General features: G+C 37.7%; 1 protein-coding gene across 2 annotated transcripts in view; it reads right to left on the reverse strand.

Moving 5' to 3' along the window:
- HCN1 (hyperpolarization activated cyclic nucleotide gated potassium channel 1) overlaps nt 1-24,612 on the reverse strand; it is a 191,794-nt gene that overhangs the window by 15,232 nt on the left and 151,950 nt on the right. For both annotated transcript variants that reach the window (XM_032987513.2, XM_032987512.2), the window contains one exon: nt 9,073-9,313. In XM_032987513.2, coding sequence (XP_032843404.1) covers nt 9,073-9,313 — 241 coding nt within the window. The remainder of the gene's footprint in view (nt 1-9,072; nt 9,314-24,612) is intronic.

A 24,612-nucleotide genomic window follows, 5' to 3' on the forward strand; every position in this document is an offset into this window, starting at 1 on the left:
CCAATTCATTTTAGCTATTCTCTAATGACTTTTGTAATTTTTGACAAGACTGAAATATAACTGGATGTTAAGTCCTCATTGTTCCTATAAAGTTAATGCTAATAAACTACTAAGCATATTTCAATGTAATATATGTCAATAACATATATATTAACAATACAATTTCATTTCAGAAAGGTTGTTAGTCATAATTACATCAAGAAAGACAGTCAAATATACATGGTCAGAATATAATTGCCTTTTTATAAAGTGGGATGTTATCTGACCTCTGAGACATTTTATCTTCCATCCTGACCTGTCTTTTCTTTTTTCTATCTGAAGGTACTGTGGCCAAATTTTCATGACTAGAGCAAAGAGAGGCCAGTAACATTTCTTACATCCCGACTATTTCCTACTGTTAACTCAAATTCTTCTGAGAAGAATTCTGTTTGATAGAACAGAAGCTTAGGTTTGTTATATAAAATAGAAATGCAAGTCCTTATTTTATCTTCAATGCCACTTATATCAGAGCACCCATACATTTTATTCTATTTTAAGTGTTCCTTCTACCAAGGGAGACTAAGATAGTCTATTTGTTATCTTGTAAAAGCTTACAATTTAACATATATTAATTTTATTTTCTTAAAAAAAAAAAAAAAAAAGCTTAGATTCTAAGATAATGTGCCGAAGTACAGATTTAGCTTTCATACTGGCTGGGTCAAAGGCCAAAAGTGATATTGTGTAATTCATTAATGCCTACAGATGGATGCCTATTACCTGTTGAAAAGAACCACATAATTCCTTATGTATTCAGTGTTATGCTTTTGTCATCGTGAGTTTGGCAAACAACAACAGTTACAAATTAAACTATTAAATTTGAATTTAAGTGGACTGTGAAAATATTGCACTTCATTTTTTTTCCATTAAATTATTGAACAAATGATCAGAGACTGTCAGTTCTGAATTAAATATTTAGATTAACTATTTAATCTAAACTCAAATATTTAGCTTAAATTCTACTGTGCAAAATTGAAGGTACTTGCAAAATCATCTTCTGGCTTGTTTGTGTTGGCCAGGTCAGATTTCCAAGATATGCTGATGTGATGTTTTGCTTGTGTCTAGTTCTTTTATGTATAAAGTCTGAATTAAAAATTTATACTGTTCATGAATTTGCAGAATAAGAATTTGGTTTGAAGACCATTATTTAGTTAGCAAGAACTCTTACTCGCATTATTATTGTAAAATTTATATTTACATTTGTTAATTAATAAAACTTGTAAAACCAAACCCATTTCTACCTTTTAGCATCACAGAGTACGTTATTTTTATTCCATCTTCTTAAAAAGTCTCTTAGACTTTTAAAAATGATATTCTGTCTGAATAGCAAGAAGTTTTCCTGACTGCATAGTATTTTCTATATAAAATACGTTGTCAAAAGAACAGCATTATGCAGAACAAGAAATTATGCTATATCATGAGAAAATGTATCCTCAAAATGGCACACTAGTTTATGCCAAAAAGACATTTCATTTTTAGGACCTCTTGCAGACAATACTTATAGAAAAATGTAATACACTGTTCAACTGAAAAGTATTTTACGAATGAGCTTGTATGGAGGTCTGGAGATCCTGCTCCCTTAGAGCATTTAATTCTGCACTTGCCATTAAGAGTGTGAATAAACACATGTCAGGGAGGCTGCTTATAATTACTTATTTGGTTTGGATTATGAATACTGAGAGACTTAATTCACCACTACCTTGAAAAAGGAGTAGCCATGTGCAATATTTTTGCAAAATGTAAAACTGTATTTCATAGCATGTTGTCCAGGTGTAAAGCAGTGAGTAGTTAGGCACTTTAACAGCAATTTCTCCATTTAAAATAAGTGTTAGACTCCAGATCTTTAAAAGTAGTCTATCAAAAGAAAGTACCTAGAATGTACCCAGAAGAAAAAAAAAAAAAAAGGCAAAATATAATCTAAAGTGACTCAACATTTCCTATGGTATTATTTTCCACTGCACTGGTCTAAAATATACTGACAGTTGCTGTTTCAAAATGGGGAAAAGCTCCATAAATAATAGGTAGGTCAAAGAAGTTCTGTCTAATTGGCCTTCTACAGGCTGAAGTAGATGAAAGATACAATTTTATTAGAATTTAAAGTGTGGAAGGATAACTGTTAAAACAGTATTAAAAGATTTTAGCAAAATAAAACACTTAAAAATCTAAAGTATTTGATGATCTGCATGTTATAAAAAGTAAACCAAAACAGAAAAGATGCCATGATATGTCTCTGGGACATACTCTGGGAAGATGGGCATGAGAATCTGATTTATATATAATTTTGCTAGATGAATGATGATATTCAGCACAGTTAGTGATATCTACCTTTGAATATGTAAAATAAAACATGTATTTGTTTCACTGCAACGTAAGAGGTAGACCATTACACTTTCATATTTACATTCACACATAGCAACTTTCATACATATATCACAAGAAGAGTTTTAAAAAAATCACAAGGACTTCTTGATGTTCAACATACCTGGAAGATCATAGAAAAAAATATTTTGTTTAAAAAAAAAAACCTTTTGTTTTTAAACAATATGAGTTTTAACTAGTCTACTAATTGACTTATTGAATGACTCCAAGTGGTATGATACCATTGGGATTGTCAATGGGGGAAAAAAGCAGAAAAAGCAATGGGGAAGGGGAACTGCAATGGACACATCATAATTTGGGTACCACTTACCCACTGGAACTAGGAAACTCCCTCCAACTGCAAACACAGTGAAAGATCCAGGTGGCCCCCAGACCTAAATCATAAAAATATACCTACACTTCCTACTCACTCAGTTTGGATTTTCCTAGCAATATTGGCATTCCTTCAGCTCTAACACAGTATCTGTTAAAAACAGAAAAAGGGGGTTAAATTTCCTGGGTCATACGACTAGATAGTTGAATGAAGGAAAGCCTATGTAAACACAGGTGGGAAAACAGATGGAGAAAGGAAAATATAGCAGGGAGACAAGTCTTATCTTGTGTCCTTTGAGGCTGAGAGAAATTTTGCCAGTGACTACAGAAAGAGCGGGATGAAACCAGAGTGAACAGTAAGTCCTCTGTCCACCAGCAAGAAAGCAAATGAAGTCACAGCAGAGTCCTGAATGTGTTCCCAAAAATTCTCCTTTTCGTAAATTGTGCTGAGGCTTACTGGCTGGGTAGTGCTGGATTTATTCCTTTCTTTTTCTCTTTGTAGGCATGTCAGACCCACTCTAACATGCCACTTAAGGACAAATGCAGGTCAGCACATGCTTAGCTGGATCAGGACTGCCTGCCCAGAATAATTCCTCTGACTCCACAGGGCTGGAGGGGAACAAGACATCATGAAATCACTCCTGCTCATCAACATGCTCTGCATGGGACAGCTTTAACTGTCATGTTTGAAGGAGTAACAATTTGGGGTGAGTTGTAAAATGGCAAAAAGCTGCTTTTCTCTTTTGTTGCCCAAGTAGGAGTTTGCAGTCCATAGTGGACTGTATGTGAACACCAGCAGACTGTGGCTGGGGATAGGGGTGTGCAGAGAAGTGGAGGGTCAAAAGGCATCAGGGAGAAAAAGGCCCTTCCAGAAGGAAAGGAGAAATTGTAGAGTCAGATCTTTTTGTGAGGACTGAAGGAGCCCTAAGAGCCACATGTGGAGAAAACTGAGTGAGAGGAAGGAAATTGTTGGAAACAAGTTCTTTTACTAAAGCAAACTTCTCTTTAGTTTATTGAAACCCTGCATGTTTTTTGTTGTAATCAATCATGAGACATTTTGAATCACCAACATATATACCACTATTACGGAGTGATTCTGATGTAATTCCCCCCAGCAAAAATTAGAATTGCCTCATAGCAGCGGTATTACACCAGTTAATACCAATATATATTGGTATAATTAAAATTAGATTAGTATTAGTCTCATTAGATACATTATTATTATTTCTCCTCTGTAAAGCCTCAGTAAATAATGAACTGTGCTTCTCTATAAGAAAAAGACTCATATTCTTGTTCTTCATCTATAGAGACTTCAAAATCTTTGCATTTTACCAATTTTATGTGTCTAGTGAAGAATTAATATACAATCTGCTCAGTAATTCCTCCTATCACAAGAAGCCTTTGAGCAATTTCTAATTCAACCAGCTGGTACTCTGAGGAAAAGGTTCAGTAGGACTCAAAACTGGAAATTTCCTCCCTAACATTTACTACTGGAATTATAGCATAAATGAGTTTGAACTACCAAGGTATCAAAGAACAGAAACACATATATGCACTGAGACAGACAAAAAAAATGGGGAGCTCTCGTTCCCCACTGCTGTGTACTTAACAAAGACTTTACTTTTTCAGTACTGTAAACCGAAGATACTCAAAACCATGGAGAAGATTACAAAAACTTAAATAATAAAAGCCATTACAACATCCTCAAAATACAATTGCTTCAATTTTTCACCTGCCTCCTCCTGGTTCTTATTCTCCATCCCAGGAAGGCTGAATTCAAGTATGTTAATCTCAAGATTGCAATTCAATTTAGCTGTAAACATATGTGCAGTCAGGTTTTCGTATATGCTGTTCACAAACGGTGTTAGCACCTTCTCGTTCCTTTACATCTTCTGAAGATTGCTTTATCTTTGTTCAGATGTGCTCTTGCCCCTTTTATTTTTCTCCCTTTCCCATCAATCTCATACCAACACCACTCCCTTGCACTCATGGTTTCCGCCTTGTATTTCTTTGCACTACTGACTCCCAGCCCACACAGTCCTCTCTCTGTTGACTGCCATTGTGCTTCCCCACACTCTTCCGACCTCCCCTATGATTTTGTCCTATGTGTTAACATAGCCCTGACCATCCACTCTCTCCTGACCTTTTTCTTTCACATTTTACTCTCCCTACAGAAGTAACCAGAAGAAGAAGCTCATCATTTCCCTTGAGGGCAAACTTGTTTCCCCTCATATGAAAACTGGGTCAGTCTCAATGGGTCAAGTTTTTCTTTTATTTGTGAGGAGAAAAAACTCATTTACTTCTTTGCTGAAAGTAGCAGCAATCCTATTCCTAGTAACAGGGAACTGTAAGACATTTCAGAAAACGGGGAAGAAGTGAAGAAAGACATAAAAAAATCTACAGATATTTAGGAAAAAATTATTATATTTCCTCAAAATTCAGGGAGAATCCAACTAAAACAGCTATAGAGTATTAAAATCCTGGAAATTTCCCCTGGTAACTGACTTACATCATTTCACTGATGTAGAATGACTATGTAACTGTGCAACACAGTGAAAATTAGCTTCAGGTATTCTTCATCACCTAATTCCTGTCCCTGTTATAAAAACTCACATAAGCACACCATATGAGGGCAGGGATTTTAAGGTAAGGCAATGAAAAGTTACTGTTTTCTTTAAATGCCAGTGAAATGCAAACGAAAATGGATTGTTCTGAATCTTTATGAGACAATCCTTGTACCGATCCATGCCTGCTGAAGACATAATTTATATCACTCTCTTTAAAATATTCCCTCTGTGGTCATTACTGAAAGGTTTGAAAGAACACAGTAAACCTCAAATTTGAAAAAAAACACTTTATTTCTGAACGTATTTATCACCTAATAATTGGGGGATATTGTTCTTTGGTATATTTATTGCAGATCTGAGGGACCGTAGGCTGGTCAGTATGTCTCACACACTCCCTTACACACTTTGTGTATTCCATCAAAGGGGAATTGGGGGTGAGGGTAGTTAGGTACTTGGCCTAGGGAAAAGGATAGTACCAGAAATTACTTTCAAATTCCTACTATCACTTGGAGTAGATACATAGGGTGATATGATAATATCCTTCAATCAGCAGCCTGGGCTAATTTAATTTGGGATGAAAATTAGCATCCTACATGCTGCTGGGCTAAGTAATGCTCCTGCACACAAAATTCAAGATTAGATTTATGAACACATGTGAAGGTTAAAGGATAGGATGCTCTTTCTACGGCAGTATCAATGAACAAACCACAACATCTCTGTGGCTACTGTCTTGTACATACTCCTTTCCTCCAGAAAGGAGAAACCATTGAGCACAGATGAGGGAAGAGGCAGATGGTAATCAATTCCAGACCTATGGAGGGCTAACCACTCTGCACCTCTCTCAAAAATCAACAGAGATTGTAAGACAGAGGTGAAGTGTGGTCTGATTAATCTACTCCACTGATAGTTATCCAGGCATGTTCTTTTTGAGAATTTCCAAGCAGTAAGGTTTATCTGTTTTCGTGTGAGACCTGTAACACCCAGATCCATAGGGAAGCCTGTTTTTTAATTAAGAACAAAGATCAGGCAAGATAATTTAAATGTTCAACAGCAACTCAGTCTTCAAACTTCTAGATATTTCCTCCCTTTATTACTGCAACTTCTGGTTTTCCAGGCTCGCTCTCCCAACAGTTTCCATTCAAGCCTCTCCCAAATATTGGTGACACTGCTTTGGTTCTTCTTAAATTTTGGCTTTCACACTAACCTCCAGTTCCTCAACAACTCCAGAGTGTCAGAAGTTTTCTATTAGTACAGAGTTGTCAATACACAAGTATTTTACATATTGTAAGTTTGATAAACTTTTTCCAAATCCAAGGCAGGATGTTGATAAAACCCTCCATGTGTTCTGGAGGCTAGCCTGCTTCTCCAGGGACTCCTCCCAAATCACCTGAGCCAAAGCCCCTGGAAAACTCAGCTCTGAGACATACCTGACATCCAACTGTTAGCTTCTCTGAGCTGGGACTGGGAACTTCCAATTCATTAGACATTAAAACACTGAAAAAGGATCTGTTTGGGTATGGCACACCCCTCCCGTCTGTGTGTCCTTCCCTTGCTTGTGAGAGCATAAGTGTTGACGCTGAGTTACTGTGTCAGACCTGGGAGCTATAAAGTTGAAGCTGAAGTTGTAAGTTGCAACTTCTTAAACAGTATCACAGCCTCATATTTTGCATGTCTCCGTTAGGCAAAAAAGGGCTTATTGGTATTAGGATTTGGACACAGGCTTACTCTTCCACCATGATACTGTAGCACTGTGCAGCATTTTTTGTGTCTGCTTTGGTCAGGAAGCTTTACTCAGATTCTGATACACATTTCAGACAGTGCCTTCTCCAGACACATGAAAATATAAGAAATTTTTTTTTCTGCTTTAACAAAACAAGACTTTTCAATTCACAGTTATCCACTGCGCAGCTTGTTCCCTCTCTTTTCAACTGCAGGCAAATAGGTCTTTCTTCTCGAGGGTCTGAAAACCCCTCTGGTAGTTCAAAATGCTATATGATATTTTTGTTAAAACAGATCTGAATCACACCACTTTGGACCTTGGAGCACTTCCTTTCTCAGGTTCCCTTTCTCCCTGTGGACTTGCCCTTCCTCACCTCACCTCGCCTCTCCAGGCTGCATCCAGCAGCAGCTATTATCTCCCATTTGCCCAAGCAGCTGTCAGGCTCTGGATGCATTTGCCCCCATTTTTGCACACCTTGTCTCATCCCAGCTGCAGTTTGGATGAGCAAAACTGCTTTGGTATGCAATGTAGCAAGTTCTTGTGGTGCCTGGATATTGCAAATAGCTTATTTTCTGTCTGCATTCCTGTTAAGAAGGGTAGCGGATGAACAGGATGAGCTAAGCAGTCGTTTGCACTGCAACAACAGGCTGACAGTTATGTAAAATACTTTCATGTGCAATCTCCTCTGATCCTCTGCTGGTTCAGAGGAGCATTATGGTCAGATTCAGCACGCAGGCTCTTGCAAACTCATTTTCATAAACTGGGGCACTGCTTAGCATAGAGAAGACCAAGACCAAGGTTGCTCTGTTTCTTCATCCTCAGCATTTACCTTTTGTTTCTCCTTAATGTCCTGCCTTCAGCATCTACAGTTTAAGCTTGTGGGATAAGCACAAGACCTCTTTACCAAAGTGCTTCTACAAATACTGGTACAAATCACCTTGCAGAGGCTACTGCAGAATGACAAGGTTAGTGTATTATTCTAAAATTGGATTAGTTAAGTAACTCTACAGACCAATTCAAACACTGAGCCCAATTCACTTTTCTAAGCTTCCCACTTCCGTATACCAGATAAATGCCACTGATTAGGCTTTCAACTGAACCTTTTCTGAATGCTTTAGACTCAGTTCTGGGATGATTCATGGGATTAATCAGAAAATTAATACAATAACCAACTAACTGTAACTGCCATGGGTAGCAGTGGTACACACAAATGTTCAGTCAGCTTCTAGAAACCAGCCTTGCTGCTACTCACAGAAGCAGACACCTATTCTACTGCACGAAGATAACTTACAGTCACAAGGAACAACATTTTCATACCAGTCAATTACTATACATAGAAAAAGAGATTGCTTTCACCCAAATATAAATATTCAGATGCCTTTATCTAAACAAGAATCTATTTTTCATTAGGACTACCAGATGAATTTATTTTGGATTAAAATTCATGTCTGGTTTTTATTAATATACATCTGTTAGAGAGCTATCTAGTCAGACACAGTCTCCAGTTTCTCACAGTATGTACTGGAAGAATAAACATTGCTGAGTGCTAAAATTCAATGAAAAAGCACTAATAACAACTTGACATATTCATGAAAACCAAAATATCCCAAATAAATAATGGCCTTTTATCTACTGCCTGATTTTGTAATTCTTACAGTGGTTTTTACCTTTTAGAAGTACTTTACATTTATGACTCAAAAATTGTATCCCATTTCAAAGAAGATGAACCCTGTTTATTGTATCTTTACGTACCTATAAAATTACTATGCAAATTATTACATTTTTATTTAAATACTGTCAGTTAAATAACAGTGCTCTTAATTCAAAATAACTTCAAAACTCAGGAAGGTCATTCTGCATCTTCAGTAGCTATCCTCGCAACAGTAAGCAGACTCTGAATATCTTATTCAGAAATATTTTCTGCATTCTTCACTGCAGTTGGAATTGTCTGGGCAAAAGACAACAGACTTATTCTGATGTCTCTGTGTGTCTGATATCTGAACATGTTTTGATCTAGTGCATTCATTGCAATGCTACAATTATTTTTTTACTACTCACCTCCAAAGTAAGAGCCATCTGTCAGTTTCAGCTCCTTGTTGGATTTGGTGATCACACCAGCAACACCGTGCTGAATGAAATACATCTTTTTCCCCACAGCCCCTTCTCGGATAATATAATCTCCAGGTTGGAACACTTCAAATCGCAGTTTGCTTAGCATGGCAGTCACAAAATTCGGGTCTGCATTAGCAAAAAGAGGCATAGTAGCAACCAGCTTCCGACAGTTGAAGTTGACAATCTCCTAAATGAGAAGGCAATATAATGACAACAATGGTCAGCAAATGTATATAATATGATGGACATTGGAAAAAAGACTTTCTGCTTTCTTCACAAAGAAGTTCTTTATGTTCATATTGGACTTCTATGTGTTTCTTTTTGTGCCTATTTTTTTAATCATTTCATTATCTTTTAATCTGTTTCTGCTGAAGTGATTGAAACAACAGTGCAGTCTGATTTGTACTTCTGTGGTGAAAGATTGTCTTCTACCGGTGATTTTTCATGTTATTTATTATTCTCCTTGGATTTTAAGGAGAAAAATATGACAGAAAGATAAAAAGTAAATAGGAATTACACTGCCTGACAATAAGATTAGCTGTTGCAATAACTCTATTAAGCGATAGTTATGCAAGCCCTGTGTTTTCAAATATTACACCAGTAACATCCTTCTGATCAGAACAACTACAATGGTAATATAAATGTACATTACAGTTAGCTGCAGGTCCAGCTGAAATCAACAGGAAAATTCTGCTCCCAAAATTTCATTAATTTCATAAAGACAAAGGCATACAATCTAGCCCTTCAAATGCACGCACATATAGTAGATCCTTATATGCAAAAAGCATGGCTAGTTTTCTAAGACTGCTATAGGCCTTAATGGTGTCTCCCACCAAGAATATTTGTATTTACACAGACAACTATAAGCACATCTACATGAGAAGTATTAGTATGAAAAAGGTATAAAAGTCTTACTTTAAATAAAAATGTATAAATAATAAAAAAGAACAATTTCTGAAAGAGTTTCAAGCTCTTTCAAGTTCATACTTGCGGACCTTACTTTGTCTTAGGAAAATTAACATGGTCCATTGTCACACAGATTTAACATTGTATTGAAGAGCTGAGACTAATCAGTATTACCCGCGGAGAGGGGCTCAGTCAAGCAACATCTACTGAGTTAGCAACCCAAACATGACAGGAAGAGCATATACGATCATTGTATATAAAGGCACACAAAGTAAATAGAAGAAAAATACAACCAGCAGTCACCTAACTGCTTTGTAAAATTAAATAGAATTTCATTGTCAGTGGAGTATCCCTAGCATTTCTTACACTAAGCCAAGGCTTTGTGACTGATGTAAAGGAGACATCCCACCTACCAGTGCTCTCACTCCCTGGACTGAAGCCCATTGCATTCCTGCTGGAATTTGCTTTTTCAACCTCACAGGCATCTGCTGTCTCATACTTACACATCTCATATATCCCATGCAGCCAACTCTCTAAGCAGCAAGCTCAGATATACTTGTCCACAGTTCAGACAAATTCCTTTCTTCTCCTCTCACCCTTACCATGTGATATCCTGCTCACAGACATGATGGGGAAGTTCAGCTAGTTCTGCAGTATAAGCAACAAAACCATAATGGGTTCGTCAAATCAGTCCCCTTGAATCTGGGCAGAAGGTGAGAATCTTCCTTTAAATGGAAGCCATTGGATACTGAGGCAATTAAGAAGTGTGGGCATGATCTAAGAGCGAAGAAACAACTGCCTTTCCCTGATAAATTACATCCTTTTAAAATAAATCCAGTGGAACATGGAAAAATAATGTGGAATAAAATGATTCACCAGGCATCCGGGAAGCAGAAAGCTGTTATCTCCAGAAATGTCTTATTTTCCGTTTAAGAAAGAAAAAACAGGGCTAAATTACTTCCTAGTGCTATACCCGGGACAGGTTTACAGTATCTTCTGACAATCCCCACAAGAAAATGTCATTACGTAATGACAAGGTGGAAATAGAAGTGTCTGTAAGCAGAAATGAACATTGGTTCTTAACAAAGAGAAGTACAGGGATTCTCTTTAATCCTGGTCACAATAGCACCACATCTATATACTTAATTTACAAGTTATACTTGTTTACACTATATAAGCCTTTTTCCTCCTTGTTTTTTTTTTTTTTTTTTTTTAATTTTTCTCTGGAATAAGTCAAGGAACTACAAAAAAAATATAACTTCATATAATTATAATTTAAGGCAGATTTATTTCCAGAAGTATTGGGTTAAAGATACAGTGAATGAAGAATATGATGCTACATCTTTGAAGTCAATCACTAAACTCCAGTTGAGTTCAGTGAGGATATGATTCCACTAACAACATTTTGTCTTAGAACAGGCTACTCCTTCAAGTATATTCTGTATAGGTGAAAAAAAATTCCAAAGACATTCCAGTTGACTGTCTTTCTAAAGGATGTGGAAAAGCCTGTTTTCCTTCTCATCTAAATACTCCACTTCTCAGTAAAGCTTCAGCCACCATCTCTCTGCTCCCACTGCTCACAGTACGGTGGCACTGTGCAGGGAGTCCCAGATGACATCCTCAGGTCTGGATGAGACTGCCCTACTGCAGTCTCGGCTGATGCTGGAAAGCTGGCAATAACTATTACTTCTCTTGCTTTGCCCAAGGACTTTTTGGTAGACTTGCTGCTTGTTTTGTTTCTGAAAGTGAATATAGCTTGTCCTGCATGCCCAGGAGGCAGAGAAAGGAAATTACTAATGAAAGCAGAATTGACTGGAAATTATATAGATGCTGGTGGGGAAGCACAGAAAAGGCTGGGAGAGTGAAAGGTTCAACTCCAGTCGTGATCAGGAAAAAAGAGTTAAATAGACCTAGGTGGAATAGTATTAAGAAAGGGACATTTGGAGAAAAACAAAAAGAAGGAACACAAAGACCTAGAAGAAGAGGAAAAAAGGCGGCAGGAAGGTTGACTTTAAAACAGAATGAGAAACTGAAATACCCGAAAAAGTGATAACGTGGGACACAAAAACCTAGAGAAAAGGTGTTTGGAGTGAAAGCTGAGAAGTAGGGCAGATGAAGTAAACAAAAGGGAAATGGGAAAAAAAAAAAAAAAAAAAAGACAAGTGATCAGTAACGTCACTTAATAGCATCATAGGAGAGCATGACATAGACAGGGGGAGATCTCAAACATGCATGACTCCTCTGCACAGAGCCAGTCCAGCCCAGCCAGAAAGGAATTCATCTCCTCCTAGGAATCCCATCAAATCACACCCTTGTCACAGGATTTCACCATTGGAACCTCATGTCCTCTTATGGCTCCATCTTTTGCCCACCTTTCTTTTCACGTTACCTGCTCAGCCTGAATTGCCTAATTGAAGGTACGAACATAGCTACAAACCCACCCTGCTGTGGTAATTTCAGCTGTTTTGTCCTAGCAAGGCATTCATCTTGTTGATCAATTTTCTGTGAAAGTTTATTCTAAAGTACAAAATTTCCTTATTTAAGATGTTAGAAGGTGGAAAATTACTGAGGGAGAAATAAATGTGTCATTTTTAAGTTCTTTGTATTTCTTCAAAGTGTTATTTTATTTAAATATGAGATAATTCAGAGCAAGTAAAATACATTTGCCAGAGTCTTAATCACAGGCAGTGCTGCAATTTCAGTTTCTTGTGTATTATTTTAAATATCACCTTGAGGAGAAAGAAACAGTAAAGATTATGAACGTGTTTTAGGTAACTCAGAAAGTACTAGCAGAAATAGTTCTGTATGTTTAAAGAAAGGTAACAAAAGAACAAACTTCCAAATTAAAAGTTGACATTTTGTGCAGAGAAAAATCTTTCACTCGTACTGTCTTTGAGTTAATTCTTTGGAGCCAGACTGGAATTAGGTTATGCTGCCCAATATGATATCTTAATTGAATGAAATAATAATGATTTTGTCTCACCTCTAAATGAAGAAAATAACAAGTGAAGCCTGAGGAAAGTATTAGGAGTGCATTATATAGCCGAAGTGGTTAAAGGGCAAGAGTGATTCAGACCTACATGAAGCAAGTGTTGATCTAGTTCAAGTATTGGTCTCTGTTACACAAGAACTAAGTCAGAGGTGTAATGGTCTGCTTTATATGAGATTGGTTAGGTAATTACACTGGCTCCTGCTCCTTCATATTGTACTGGTTTTATTACTCATCTTGGCCTTCCAGGCTATTTTTTAGAACAGATGTTAAAGCACCAGAAGTTATCATTTTGCTTGGGTTCAATATTTCTGGATGACTGCTTTGATGCATCTCAAGACGTCACATTTACAGAGGCAGACAGAAGGCTGTCCTAGCTGTGATCAGGACACAGCGGTGGCCAACTTCTACAACGGCAACTTTAAGAGCATTTAGGACCATTACTCCAAGATAAAATTTTTAAATAGAAGTAGTTCTTTTAGTTGGAATGACTGGAAAAAACTACTGCTGGAAAAAAGCAGACAAAGTTCTTGAAAGACCTGTATGCCTGAAAGGTTCTTTTCTTTTCCCACTAATCCAACTGAGCCAATAAAAGGTACTACTTCCACCAACAAACTATATCCTTCTTACATGTAGGCCACCAAAGACTGTTTATGACTACATCAAAAAACAGCTTAGTTTCATTAGGTCACTACTACATACTATTGGAAAAATCTATTGCACAACAATACACTCTTTTTTTTTCCTGAGTGTTACTCCTTTACACTCTGCTTTTGAGGGATGAAAAACTAAATCAGTCCTAATTTTGTGGCCATTGAAAGGAAGAAATCACTTTATTGAGAAAGTCATTTTTATTCTTAGAAATAACTCGGAGAAGAAAAATTACTGAGCAAGTGATTAAGAGAACTATAGGAAAAAGCATGATATTTAGGGATTTGGGGCTGTATGAACAAGTTAAATATATTTAAACCATGTTTTAAGGAGTCATATTCTGTAGATGTTCACAATTTCCTGTAATTTTTTTAACCCATTGGTCAATTATAGTCAACTTTGGCAGAAAGGAGGCATCTCACTGATACTAAATTCTCACAGGTTTTATGATAGCAGGCAATCAGGAGGACTAGGATTAGTACCCCACTGAGGGAATGACTACATCATTATCTCACAACTTGCTCAATGCCAGAAAATCTACATGTGGCAATGGGATGCAGTATTCTTCACTCTGGTGCACCTGAAATTCTTCAAATTGCTTTGACACATTCTGTTAAATCATCTATACAGAGTGTATTGCTTAAAACCAAATTTTGCTCTAAGGCTTCTGTATAAGCCATGACTATGTACATTTTTATCTTTGACTGGGATTTCCATCATTTTGTTTTATTCAATTACATTGGTTAATTTTAACATAGAGATTCTGCTTAAATTTTACTTACAAATAGGGTAACTCTTGGATACTATCACTTACGTCTAGAGCTGCATAGAGAAACACAATTCTTTTTTCTTCAGGACTTTGATATTTTGTAATTCTGTTAATATAGCTGGGTATTGCAGCTGTGTGAGTTTTAGAAAACCTCGATGTCTAGACCCTTTGGTTATATATTTTAAAGCCCAAGAATGCTCTGCTCAGAGGTAACCTACACGTTTGACCTAACACAAAACCTGCAAAAGCTCTGATCACTATGGCAGACAGTTCACATGATCTCAGTTGCCCTGAAAGAAAGTGGCCAGCTTGTGCATTTACATTTTCAAAGCCCTCAGGTCCACATGACCCCCAGCATACCCACATACAGGTTGCTCAGATGCAGAAAATTTTCCAGCCAGCTGTGAGATAAGCTTAGGCAGGCAAAAGGAAGGGAGCAATAAACAGGCTTTCCAGCCAAATGATGAATTAAATCTCTTGCCTGGATTCTACCAGGATTGAGCTGAAGCAGGTTGGGTTTTTTTCTGTCCAACTCTGTTCAACTCAGTTTAAGACAAGTCAGACTTAAAGACGGCATGCGGTAGCTAGTATTACTGTATCCTAAGAGATAACAATCTTTTTTATGCATTTACAAGCAGAAGGGATATAGATTTGACCAATTATATTTTCATGGCTTCGTTGATTAAATGTTGACCTTCTGCATATTCTTCTATCATTCCCTACTTGATCAGAATTTTCTGTTCAACTCCTTATATGCATTTTTTATGCTTCAGAATTATTATTGCATTAAATTCAAATGCAGACAGGATAATTCTTTTGAGGATATATGATTCACTTAAACCTCCAATAAAGTCAATCTGATGAAAGATATCCATCTTTTCCCCGGGTTGTTAATTGATTTAATAGAGTTTAAGTGAGAGCAATTCTGTGCATCTGTTTCTCTTCTCTGGGTCTTCCATTATGTTTAGAAGATTAAAAAAGAGCAAAAGAAAGAAGGAAAGAAAGAAAGAAGACACAATCTATCCACCCTTTCATCCACCCAACTGTCCATCCATTCCTTAACTACTGGGCTATCTTTAAAGGGGATTTAGCTTTCATTTTCTTCAATGTTCTGAAATGTTCTATGCCTTATAACTTTGGTTTCCAGATGGGAAAAGGACGAGAAACATCAAAATGGTAACAGTGATACAGGCAGTGTTTTAAGGCAGTCTGTAATTCTGAGATTAAAAAGGTGATTTTGTTTTAGAATAGTGCTGTAATGAGTGCTGCTGTTCTTAGGACAGTGCTGGATTCACACGACTGCAAGGAAATAGTTGTGCATGAGAGAAGAAAAGAGTGAGAGACAGTGGAGTTTCACAACGGCAGCCTGAGCTACACTTACTTTTGTGTGACTTACTAGGTAAAATATATTGATTTGGATGCTTTGTTGTGTAAAATATGTCAGTCAGAGTGCAGAACAGCATGTGATGCCTGAACAATACAGTTTCTCTCACTGAAGAAGGGGAAGACCATGAAGAGAATAACTTGTGGATGAAAGCAGGGAAGAAAGTATCTATGTTTGAAGGTAAGAGGGGGGTGACTGGGAGCTTAAAAAAGAGTACTGAAGCAAAGAAGTAGGTGGCAGGAAAAAATCAACATGCCTTAGGAGAAATAGAAAGTTATAACTTGGATATAAATTTTTGTGTTGACTTATTTCTGATTTGCACTTGTTTGATCAAGATCAGAAATTGAAGCTAGGAATGCTACCATGGAGTGTTTATTGTGAGCTCTGCCACAGGCAAGAAATTTTTTCTGCCATCTCATCCCTCCCTTTGTCCCCTCCTCCCTTCTCCAATCCCCTACAACCGAAGTGGCCAAAACAACTGAGTCAGCAAAGAGGTAGTTATCAAGAGAATGTGCATTACCTATACCCTATGGGTACGGTTTAGCTGACACAGTAACAACCACAATAACCAGGAAAACAGTTATTTAAAAATCAGTGGTGATTCGTTCACTGAGTTATTTCAAAGCTCTCCAAGAGCTCTGGATCGGAAATACTGTTATCTTGTTAATTGCTAGGTTAACACTTACTTCTTATTATGAATTAAAAGCCCATTGGTTCAAAGCCTGTCTCTGTAAAATTATTAAGTGGCTTAAATTAAATCTTACTGATTATACTGGATAAATCCCAGGTAGCTGAGCTTGAAATATCCACACTGAAATTATGTTTAGAGTTTTTAAATACATTTATGCTTGCATCTAATTTGATTTGTAACTATTCAATGAAGGCCTACTCTATATTGAGATATGGGAGAAACATCGAACAACTTCATCTAACACACAAAATCTAAACATTGCTACATTATCTATAATGCATATCTTGAAGTGATGAAAAAGAGCATTTGTAAACAATTAGAAGATTTATTTAGATTTCTTAGACAAGTGTGTGACAGAATCCTGAATGCATGTGTATGTGCCTGAATGTCAGTTATATACATGCACATCTATATATAATAGAAGGATATAAAAATAAAGATAAGGAGGATGCACAATCCCTTTCTAATTTGAATCAGCCTTTGTCACTGCTTTGCTATGTGAACTGGGACAAGCTTTTTATGACACCATTTTAATTTGCCTTCTAAAGGAAACTACTGAAAACAGTGCTGGAGTGGGATGAGGTGCAAGGGCTCAGTGATGTTACGTTGTGAGTAGCAACTTGCAACATGAGTGTAAGGAGCTTATAACCCACATTAAGGCTCCTGGACCAAAGCAGCAGTATAAAGAAAGAGAAAGCATACTGGAAGTGCTGATTCTAGAGCCCAGTTTTACAGTGAACCATGAAGATGATGCTCAGTTCTAAGGGTGAGACATGGAGAGCTGGCTCCAGAAGAGATACCATTGGATGGTAAAAATGAAGTCTCTGGGAATAATGTAGAATAGTGACAGCCAGACAGCCCTGAAGATAGAACTTGCTTGAGAATGCCACTTTGGCTAATACTGGTAGCAGCAGGGGAAAGAGATGCATAAATGGCATGGAAGGTATAAATACTGGAAGAAATTCTGAGGAGTGCAAAGTGTGCATGGAGACAGCAAAAACAGCCTTGGTAGAAAATCATGTGGAGGAAAGAGAAGGCAAACTGGCAGGAACAGACTCGTCAATATGGACTAGTAATAACAGATAGAGTAAAAGTAATGCATCAGGCTTTAAATATCCAGTGGGCAGACACAATAACGGCATGTTATCAGAGTAACAAAGAAAGAGTCAAATTACAAATAGAAGCCAAAAGATGGTCAAGACTTGACAGATCAAGGTTGCACAGGACATCCTCAGCATTTGTACATCCTGAAAATTTTTGTTCTAGGGAGGAGAGGAAGCAGCTATGTAAATAATAAACAAGAAACCACGGGAGATACCTGTAGCCTTCTGTCATCTACATTTAATAATTATGCTGTGCTTGTATTCTGGATGCAATCACTAAGGCCTTAAATATTTGTGCTTGTGCTTTCCCTCCAGGACTAGACGTGCCCTAAAAGCAAAGGGGCCTGATGACAGCAGGGCACTGCAGAACTGCCATTAGCATCTGTGCATGAGACTTGTCAGACACAGGATGCAGGTGCATAGGCATTGCCACGTTCTTTACATCAGTTAAATATTCTTCTACAAAACAATTTTAGTTCATCTGATTGCCCGAAGTTTTAAATTTATTTCACCATTAATAGCATTTAAGTGTAATTACATTACTCACTTCATGAAGCAAATATAGGCTGTGGATTATTTCCATAAAAAATATGTTCCTAAAATTTATTCAGAAAGATTTTCAAATGATCTTAAGACTATGTCTTAATTGCTACGTCTATGAATACATTTACCTATATTGATTTTATATCACAGGAGAGCCTGTAAAACCCTTGTCATTACAGTTCATTTTTGTCCTGGGTTGAGTGAGTGGTGGAGGTTTTTTGGTGGCAGGGGAGGGGGCTAAAAGGGGCGGCCCCCTGTGAGAAGCTTCTCGAAGCTCCCTCAGCTCCAAGTCAGCTCCACTTCTGTTTGGAAGCTGAGCCCATCAGCTGCACCTCTGTGATAACGTATTTAAGAAGGGACGTGGTGACGAGCAGTCGGACTTGTGAGGAGGAGCTGCTGCAGCTGCATGAACACCAAGGTCAGTGGAGTAACAGAGAAAGAAAGAAGGGGGGAGGTGTGCTGGAGCAGAGACCCCCCTGTATCCTGTGGTGAGACGGCAGGGTGGCCCCCCCTGCCACCCATGGAGATCTACGGTGGGGCAGACATTGATTTATGGCCTGTGGCTTCTGCTTGGAATAATCAAGGTGCTGTGCCCGAAGAAGGCCGGGGTCTCGTGGGAAAAGGTAGCCCCACTACTGTAATTCAGTGCTGGGAGGATTACAGCATGTGGGGGAGTCCCACGCCGGAGCAGCTCGGGAAGGGCTGCAGCCCGTGGGAGGGAATCCAGTTGGAGAAAGTTGGTGTCCCATGCCAGAGCAGTGTGGGGAACACTGCTGTCCGTGGGAGGGACTCATGTCAGAGAAAGTTTGTGGAGGACTGTCTCCTGTGAGAGAGGGACCATGATGGAGCAGGGGGAAGAAGTTCCAGAAGCTCCCCTCACTGATGATGGAGACAGTGGCAGCACTGACTGCACCCTCCATTCCCTGCCCCTGAGCCACTGGGGGGTGGAGGTAGAGATACTGAGAGCAGAGCTGAGCCCAGGAAGAAGGGAGGGGTGGGGGGAAGGTGTTCTCAAGATGTGGCAATGCTTCTCACTGTCCTACTCTGTTAAATGTTGTTATTGTCTGTAATAAATGTATGTTCTTTTTTTCTTCCCCTAACGAGTCTGCCTTTTGCCTGTGACCATAAAGGGGGATTTTTTTCCCCATGCCAGTCCTATCTTGAACCCCAAGCCTGGCTCTCTGTGCCTTCTCATTGCCAGAAGAAAAGGAAGAGAGAGTGACTGTGTGGTGGTTGGCTGCTGACCAGGATCAAACCACGACAATTTTAAGGTAATATATTATAAATATAGACTGGTGGCATAGGAAATATATGCTGAGATATACTGCAACAGTGAGAAACATAAGGACCATACTGGAGTACATAATACAATGTATGTACTTAGTACTATGCAAAGATATCAACACAGTATTAGATAGTATTCTTTTCACACATCTTGGACACATGTGTTTGCATGTATGTGCCTGGAAGTCTGTGTATGTGTGTATATATATGCATATATATGCTCTCCCACACATATATTTATATGTGTACACAGACATACCTATATGTGTACAAATGTACATATTTGTATATTTAATGATAAAAAAATCAAAGTTTAACTAATTACTGTGTCCCATTAGAAATATATTTCAAATTAGTTTTAGTTAAATATTTAGGGGTTAATATAATTCATATAAGAGTGTGTATTTGTATAATTAAAGTTAAAATCTACAAGCAAAAAGGTGAGAGGAAAGAAGACTCTGCTCCCAGTCCCTGCTATGTTCTTTGGAAATGAAATGCCCTGATGTTCTATATTTTGCAGGGACACATGATCTGTATCTATTTTCAGCAAACATCTTCTCACATGGTGGCCTAAAAATAGGCCAGCCATGAACTTTAAATAATGGTTCAGGAAGGGTATTAACCTCTTTCTCACATTCTAAGTTTGTCCCATTGCAGCAAGTAATTATGAAGAACGTATCTGGTGTTAGAGAATGACAAAGCAAGCTACATGCACCTCCATTTCTGATTCTTTACAGTTGTCATTGTCTCTTAATTCCTTTCAAGGTCTGTTATATATCAAGCCACCCACACATAATATTGATAGCATTTCTCTTCCTCTCAGTAGTCAATCTATTTTGTGGCAGATACTAAAAAGCATGAACTACTTCATTTTCAAACCCTACTGATGGGAGACTTTCTACTCTTGGTGAAATGTGGATGATTCTGAAAACTTGTATCTTCATAAATACACAAGTGTTTATACGATGTGTGGCAATGAGTGGTACAATGACTAGCTAGATTTTTATTTCAGGGACTATGGATATCTGTACTATCTACCATATTTCACAGGTATATTTTTCAAATGATTCTGACTAGTTCTACTCTTTTATTACTTTTTAAATAGACACATCCAATCTTTGGTTCCTGATTTTCAATCTAGTACAACAAAAAACTCTTCACTATGAAATAGACTTATTTTTAATACATGTAAGTGACATTCATGAGATTACAGAAATAAATAATATTTTTCAGTTGCACAGTTAACTAATGACTGCAATCCAGGCTAAATATAAACTATTAATTACAATGAAGGGGCTTTTCTTTAAACTTTATATTACCACACAGGTATTTATTTCATCCACAAAATAGTTTAGCTTTCTAGCAAGGCACCACCCATTGCTTCAAATGTGCTATAGTGATCAGAGCGCACAAACACACAATGATCAGCCCATAAAATGTGCAACTGTATGTGCTTTAGAGCATCTTATTAATATCCTCTCAACCAACCACAAAGTTTTTGCTTTCACAAATGAGGGAAAAGAAAAATGCATTTATTAAGAAGAAAATTAACAAACACAGGACCCACAGAACAAGCTGAGAGACTGAAATCCTCTTAGGGAAACTCCTTGCCAGAGTGCTCTACTCCTACTGAAGCTGGCTTAGGATCCAGTGCCACCACTGAGCAGCACTGTGTGAAGGTATCATGAAAGAGATGGAGACAACAGATAAAAACCACTGCCTTGAACTCAGCCCGGGAGTTACCGGGAAGTCTGTATCTGTACTCACAGACAAACTCCACATTTTGTATCAGCTTTTAACTCCACTCGTCTCCAACAATCTTGTATCACAGCAGTTTAGTCCAAGAGGAGGAAGACTCTTGTTAATCAATAAAAATATCAGACACAAAGTTCTTTCAGTGTTAGACACTTAGCTTTAAGTTAAACAAGTGTAATTCAACACCTTGTGCATCCATATCTATATTAAATTTAATTACCTGTCCATTTATAATTAAACTTAAAAATTTTTTTGCATTTCCCATTTCCACTTAATCTCTTCTACAAAAACTCTTCATCAAAAGAGATTACACTTTCAAAAGATTATTTTGTAACTGAGGAGGAGAACCCTGATTTTTCGGGTACTAAGACTTCAGAAAAAAAATCAGTATTTCACCTTTGGCTTACCTGCAAGACAATTTTTGAAGAAAAGCATCTGCTTATTGTGTTTCCTGGATAACAGCAAAAGTCCAAAACTACAGATTAGCAGACTTCTGTGCAAGTTTCAAAATAATGTGAAATTTTTTTATTTCAGTGGCACTAGGAAAAAACCAAAACAACGATCTAGCACTGCCATGATGTGCAGAGTTTAACTTGGACATCTCCCACAGCTTTAACAAAATGTACCTTATTCAATCACCAGTGTACCAACTGGAAATTGAGTTCATAAATGTGCATTAAGAACAGATTTTGTTCTCTGTTGTTTTTTTGTTCTCTTTGCCTTTGAGATCACATGCTTTTAAAAGGTAACTGAATTTATGCATGGGAAATGCTGTGTGTACCCTTGTGTATGCTGCTGCTACCATAATCATAATGTGCAAGTGAATGCATAAAAATAGGCACATCCATTCGTTCCTGCATCAGCCCATTCATGGCGTATTTATCTCCTCTTGGTGGTGGTGCGTCACAACTCTAATCTTTATTTGCAGTGACTTTCATGGACACTGGCGCACTTATAAAGGGTGCCCACTCAAGACTGAAACTTTTGTATTACATGACCCCCATAGCACTTTTACTGATTCCAAATATGCTTCAAAAGATGTCAGTCTGCTTTTGGGTCTAGAATTTAAATTCCACAGTGAAAACTGAAGGACAATATGTTCCCTCTCATCACCTCCAAGGATGATATTTACAGGAAAGGGATGTGGGCACATCCATACCATGCATTCCTGTCTTGTCTGCACCACATTTTCTCCTGGGATCAGGGCTGCATCCTGCCCTTTGCTTTCCCCCTTCCCAGAAGTCCCTTATGCAAGTGCCATAAGTTTTCACTGCAGAAGCCCATGAGGGGAAAATGGAGAACCCTGGCAAGTACCAGACTGCTTTCTTGCAGCCAGATCCTGCATCTCCTAATCCTGACTTAAAACAGACCATGTAGTTTCCAACCCTGCACCAAGAATTTTCATTTATTTATTTTTCATTTATCTTCAGTTTTTCTCTAAAGGGTTCAGAGGAACACGTGTTAACTTCTGCTGTTTTAGTGTAATGGACTCATAGTCATAATTCAGGGATTAGGGCAAAAGATCATTCAGTTTTAGCTAAATAAATCAAAACTTTCCAAATCCTACTAGGGAGGACACTAGCCAAGCCAAAGCAAGCAGTGTTAAAAGAATGTGTTTACATAAGGAGAACTAAATCAGAAGTCATCTGAAGTACTTTGTTAATATTTTTAACCTCCTAAAAATCAGCAATACCATCTATAACTGCAATAGCATATTCAGACCTAATAGAAATGAACATGCTGTGGTAAGCATTGTCTAAAAGGTAATAACCTTTCCTGGCTTTCAGTAGAAACTGCACAAAGGGAAAAAAAAAAAAGTGCTTGACTCTTTCCATCCACTGTCCCTAACACTACCTCGGTATCAGCTAGCTGAACAATTCTTCAGTCCACTAAAAATTGAGACATGACAGGCACTTGGAAGCATGATCTGAGACTGAATAAGGCAATGGTGTGAAACTCTCCTCTGCAGGACAGCACTCCTGTTGCATTAGCTGCTGTTGTCTCAATGTAGAGGATCTGGTGCCCACAAAAATCTTTCTTCAGATTCTGCTCTTCAGATGCCTGAATAGCACTTCAGACAGGAGTGGGCACAGACTGGGTTTACTCTGCTGTACTGGGATTTGGCATCTCTCACAGCACTTAGTTTGCATCTAAATAGTCTGGTACTTTTCTCAAACATCTTTCTATGAAAGACAACTACTGCACTAAGATTTGGGGATTTGATTTGGATTAGTATGTTTGAAGAGCTCATGAAAGAACTGTCATGTCTGAAATATTTATGAAACAATTATGACAAAGGGATTTCATAGGTGCAGTAACAGGACTGTTCAAATTCATAACTACTGAGAACCACTGGTGTATTATTATCCATACTATTGGAAACAGATCTTTGACTTGCCAAAGCATTTCTCAGCTCACGACGTATTTGCTAACAAAGCATGTCAAACACAGAAGGGGACTGTGATCAAAGTTTCTTGAATATGTGCAACAACAATGAAAGTGCTTGACAATTCAAAAGCTGTGTCTGAACTGCAGAAGGTACGCTTGTGTATATGCACGCAGTGAGGAGTAAACACACTTTCCATAGCTCAGGAAATCATACTACATTGTCTTAGGTCTCTGGGAAACATATTTGAGTGTACACATGGTCTGATGCCATGTCACACCTGCTGGCGCAATGCATCTTAAAGCACAATAATCCAATCACCTGGCGATTGCTCATTTCCAACACTAAAATGGCCCATTTGTTACTATTTTTTTATTTTAAAAACTTAATTGTAGTTCTTTCTAAGAGTTTTTCGGGACTTTGCTTAAGCCTTGTATAGACTACTATCTAGGCATAACTTTCACACAGATCTTTGAAAATTACTGATACTTCCCCCCCCCAGCATTTGTCAAATAATAATGCTGTGGTATATCAGCTTTTATTCATTTATTCTTCAAGATTGATATGCTGTGCTGCATAATTCATTCATGACTGCAGTACTCCAGAGTATCAACTAAAGTTATATTTTACCTGTATCTGTATGAAAAAAAATACTTTAACACACTAGATAAAGAGGTATTCACTCTCTCCATATAGCTATATAAAGATATACTTAAATGAGTTCCAGTATGACTACATCTATAATTCTGATGTATTTTCCCTAGTTCCCCTCTTTAAGCTTCATACCAAGGTTCACTGCATATAAAGATGCATGAAGTACAGTGGATTATAATGAAAGAATTACCTCTCTGTTTCTTATGAGCTAATTTTATAAATTGTTATGGAAGGAAAATATCTGGAATCTCCAATAATTGGATATTGACTCATATTTTATTGTTTTTTAATAAAGTCATTTGATTTTCTACCATTATGTTAATGTTTGATGGCCTGTATCCAAAAATCATAACAACTACACTATTAAAAAG

This window comes from Tyto alba, unplaced genomic scaffold, assembly GCF_018691265.1.
Source record: "Tyto alba isolate M040663 unplaced genomic scaffold, T.alba_DEE_v4.0 Super-Scaffold_42, whole genome shotgun sequence".
Classification (NCBI taxonomy): domain Eukaryota; kingdom Metazoa; phylum Chordata; class Aves; order Strigiformes; family Tytonidae; genus Tyto; species Tyto alba.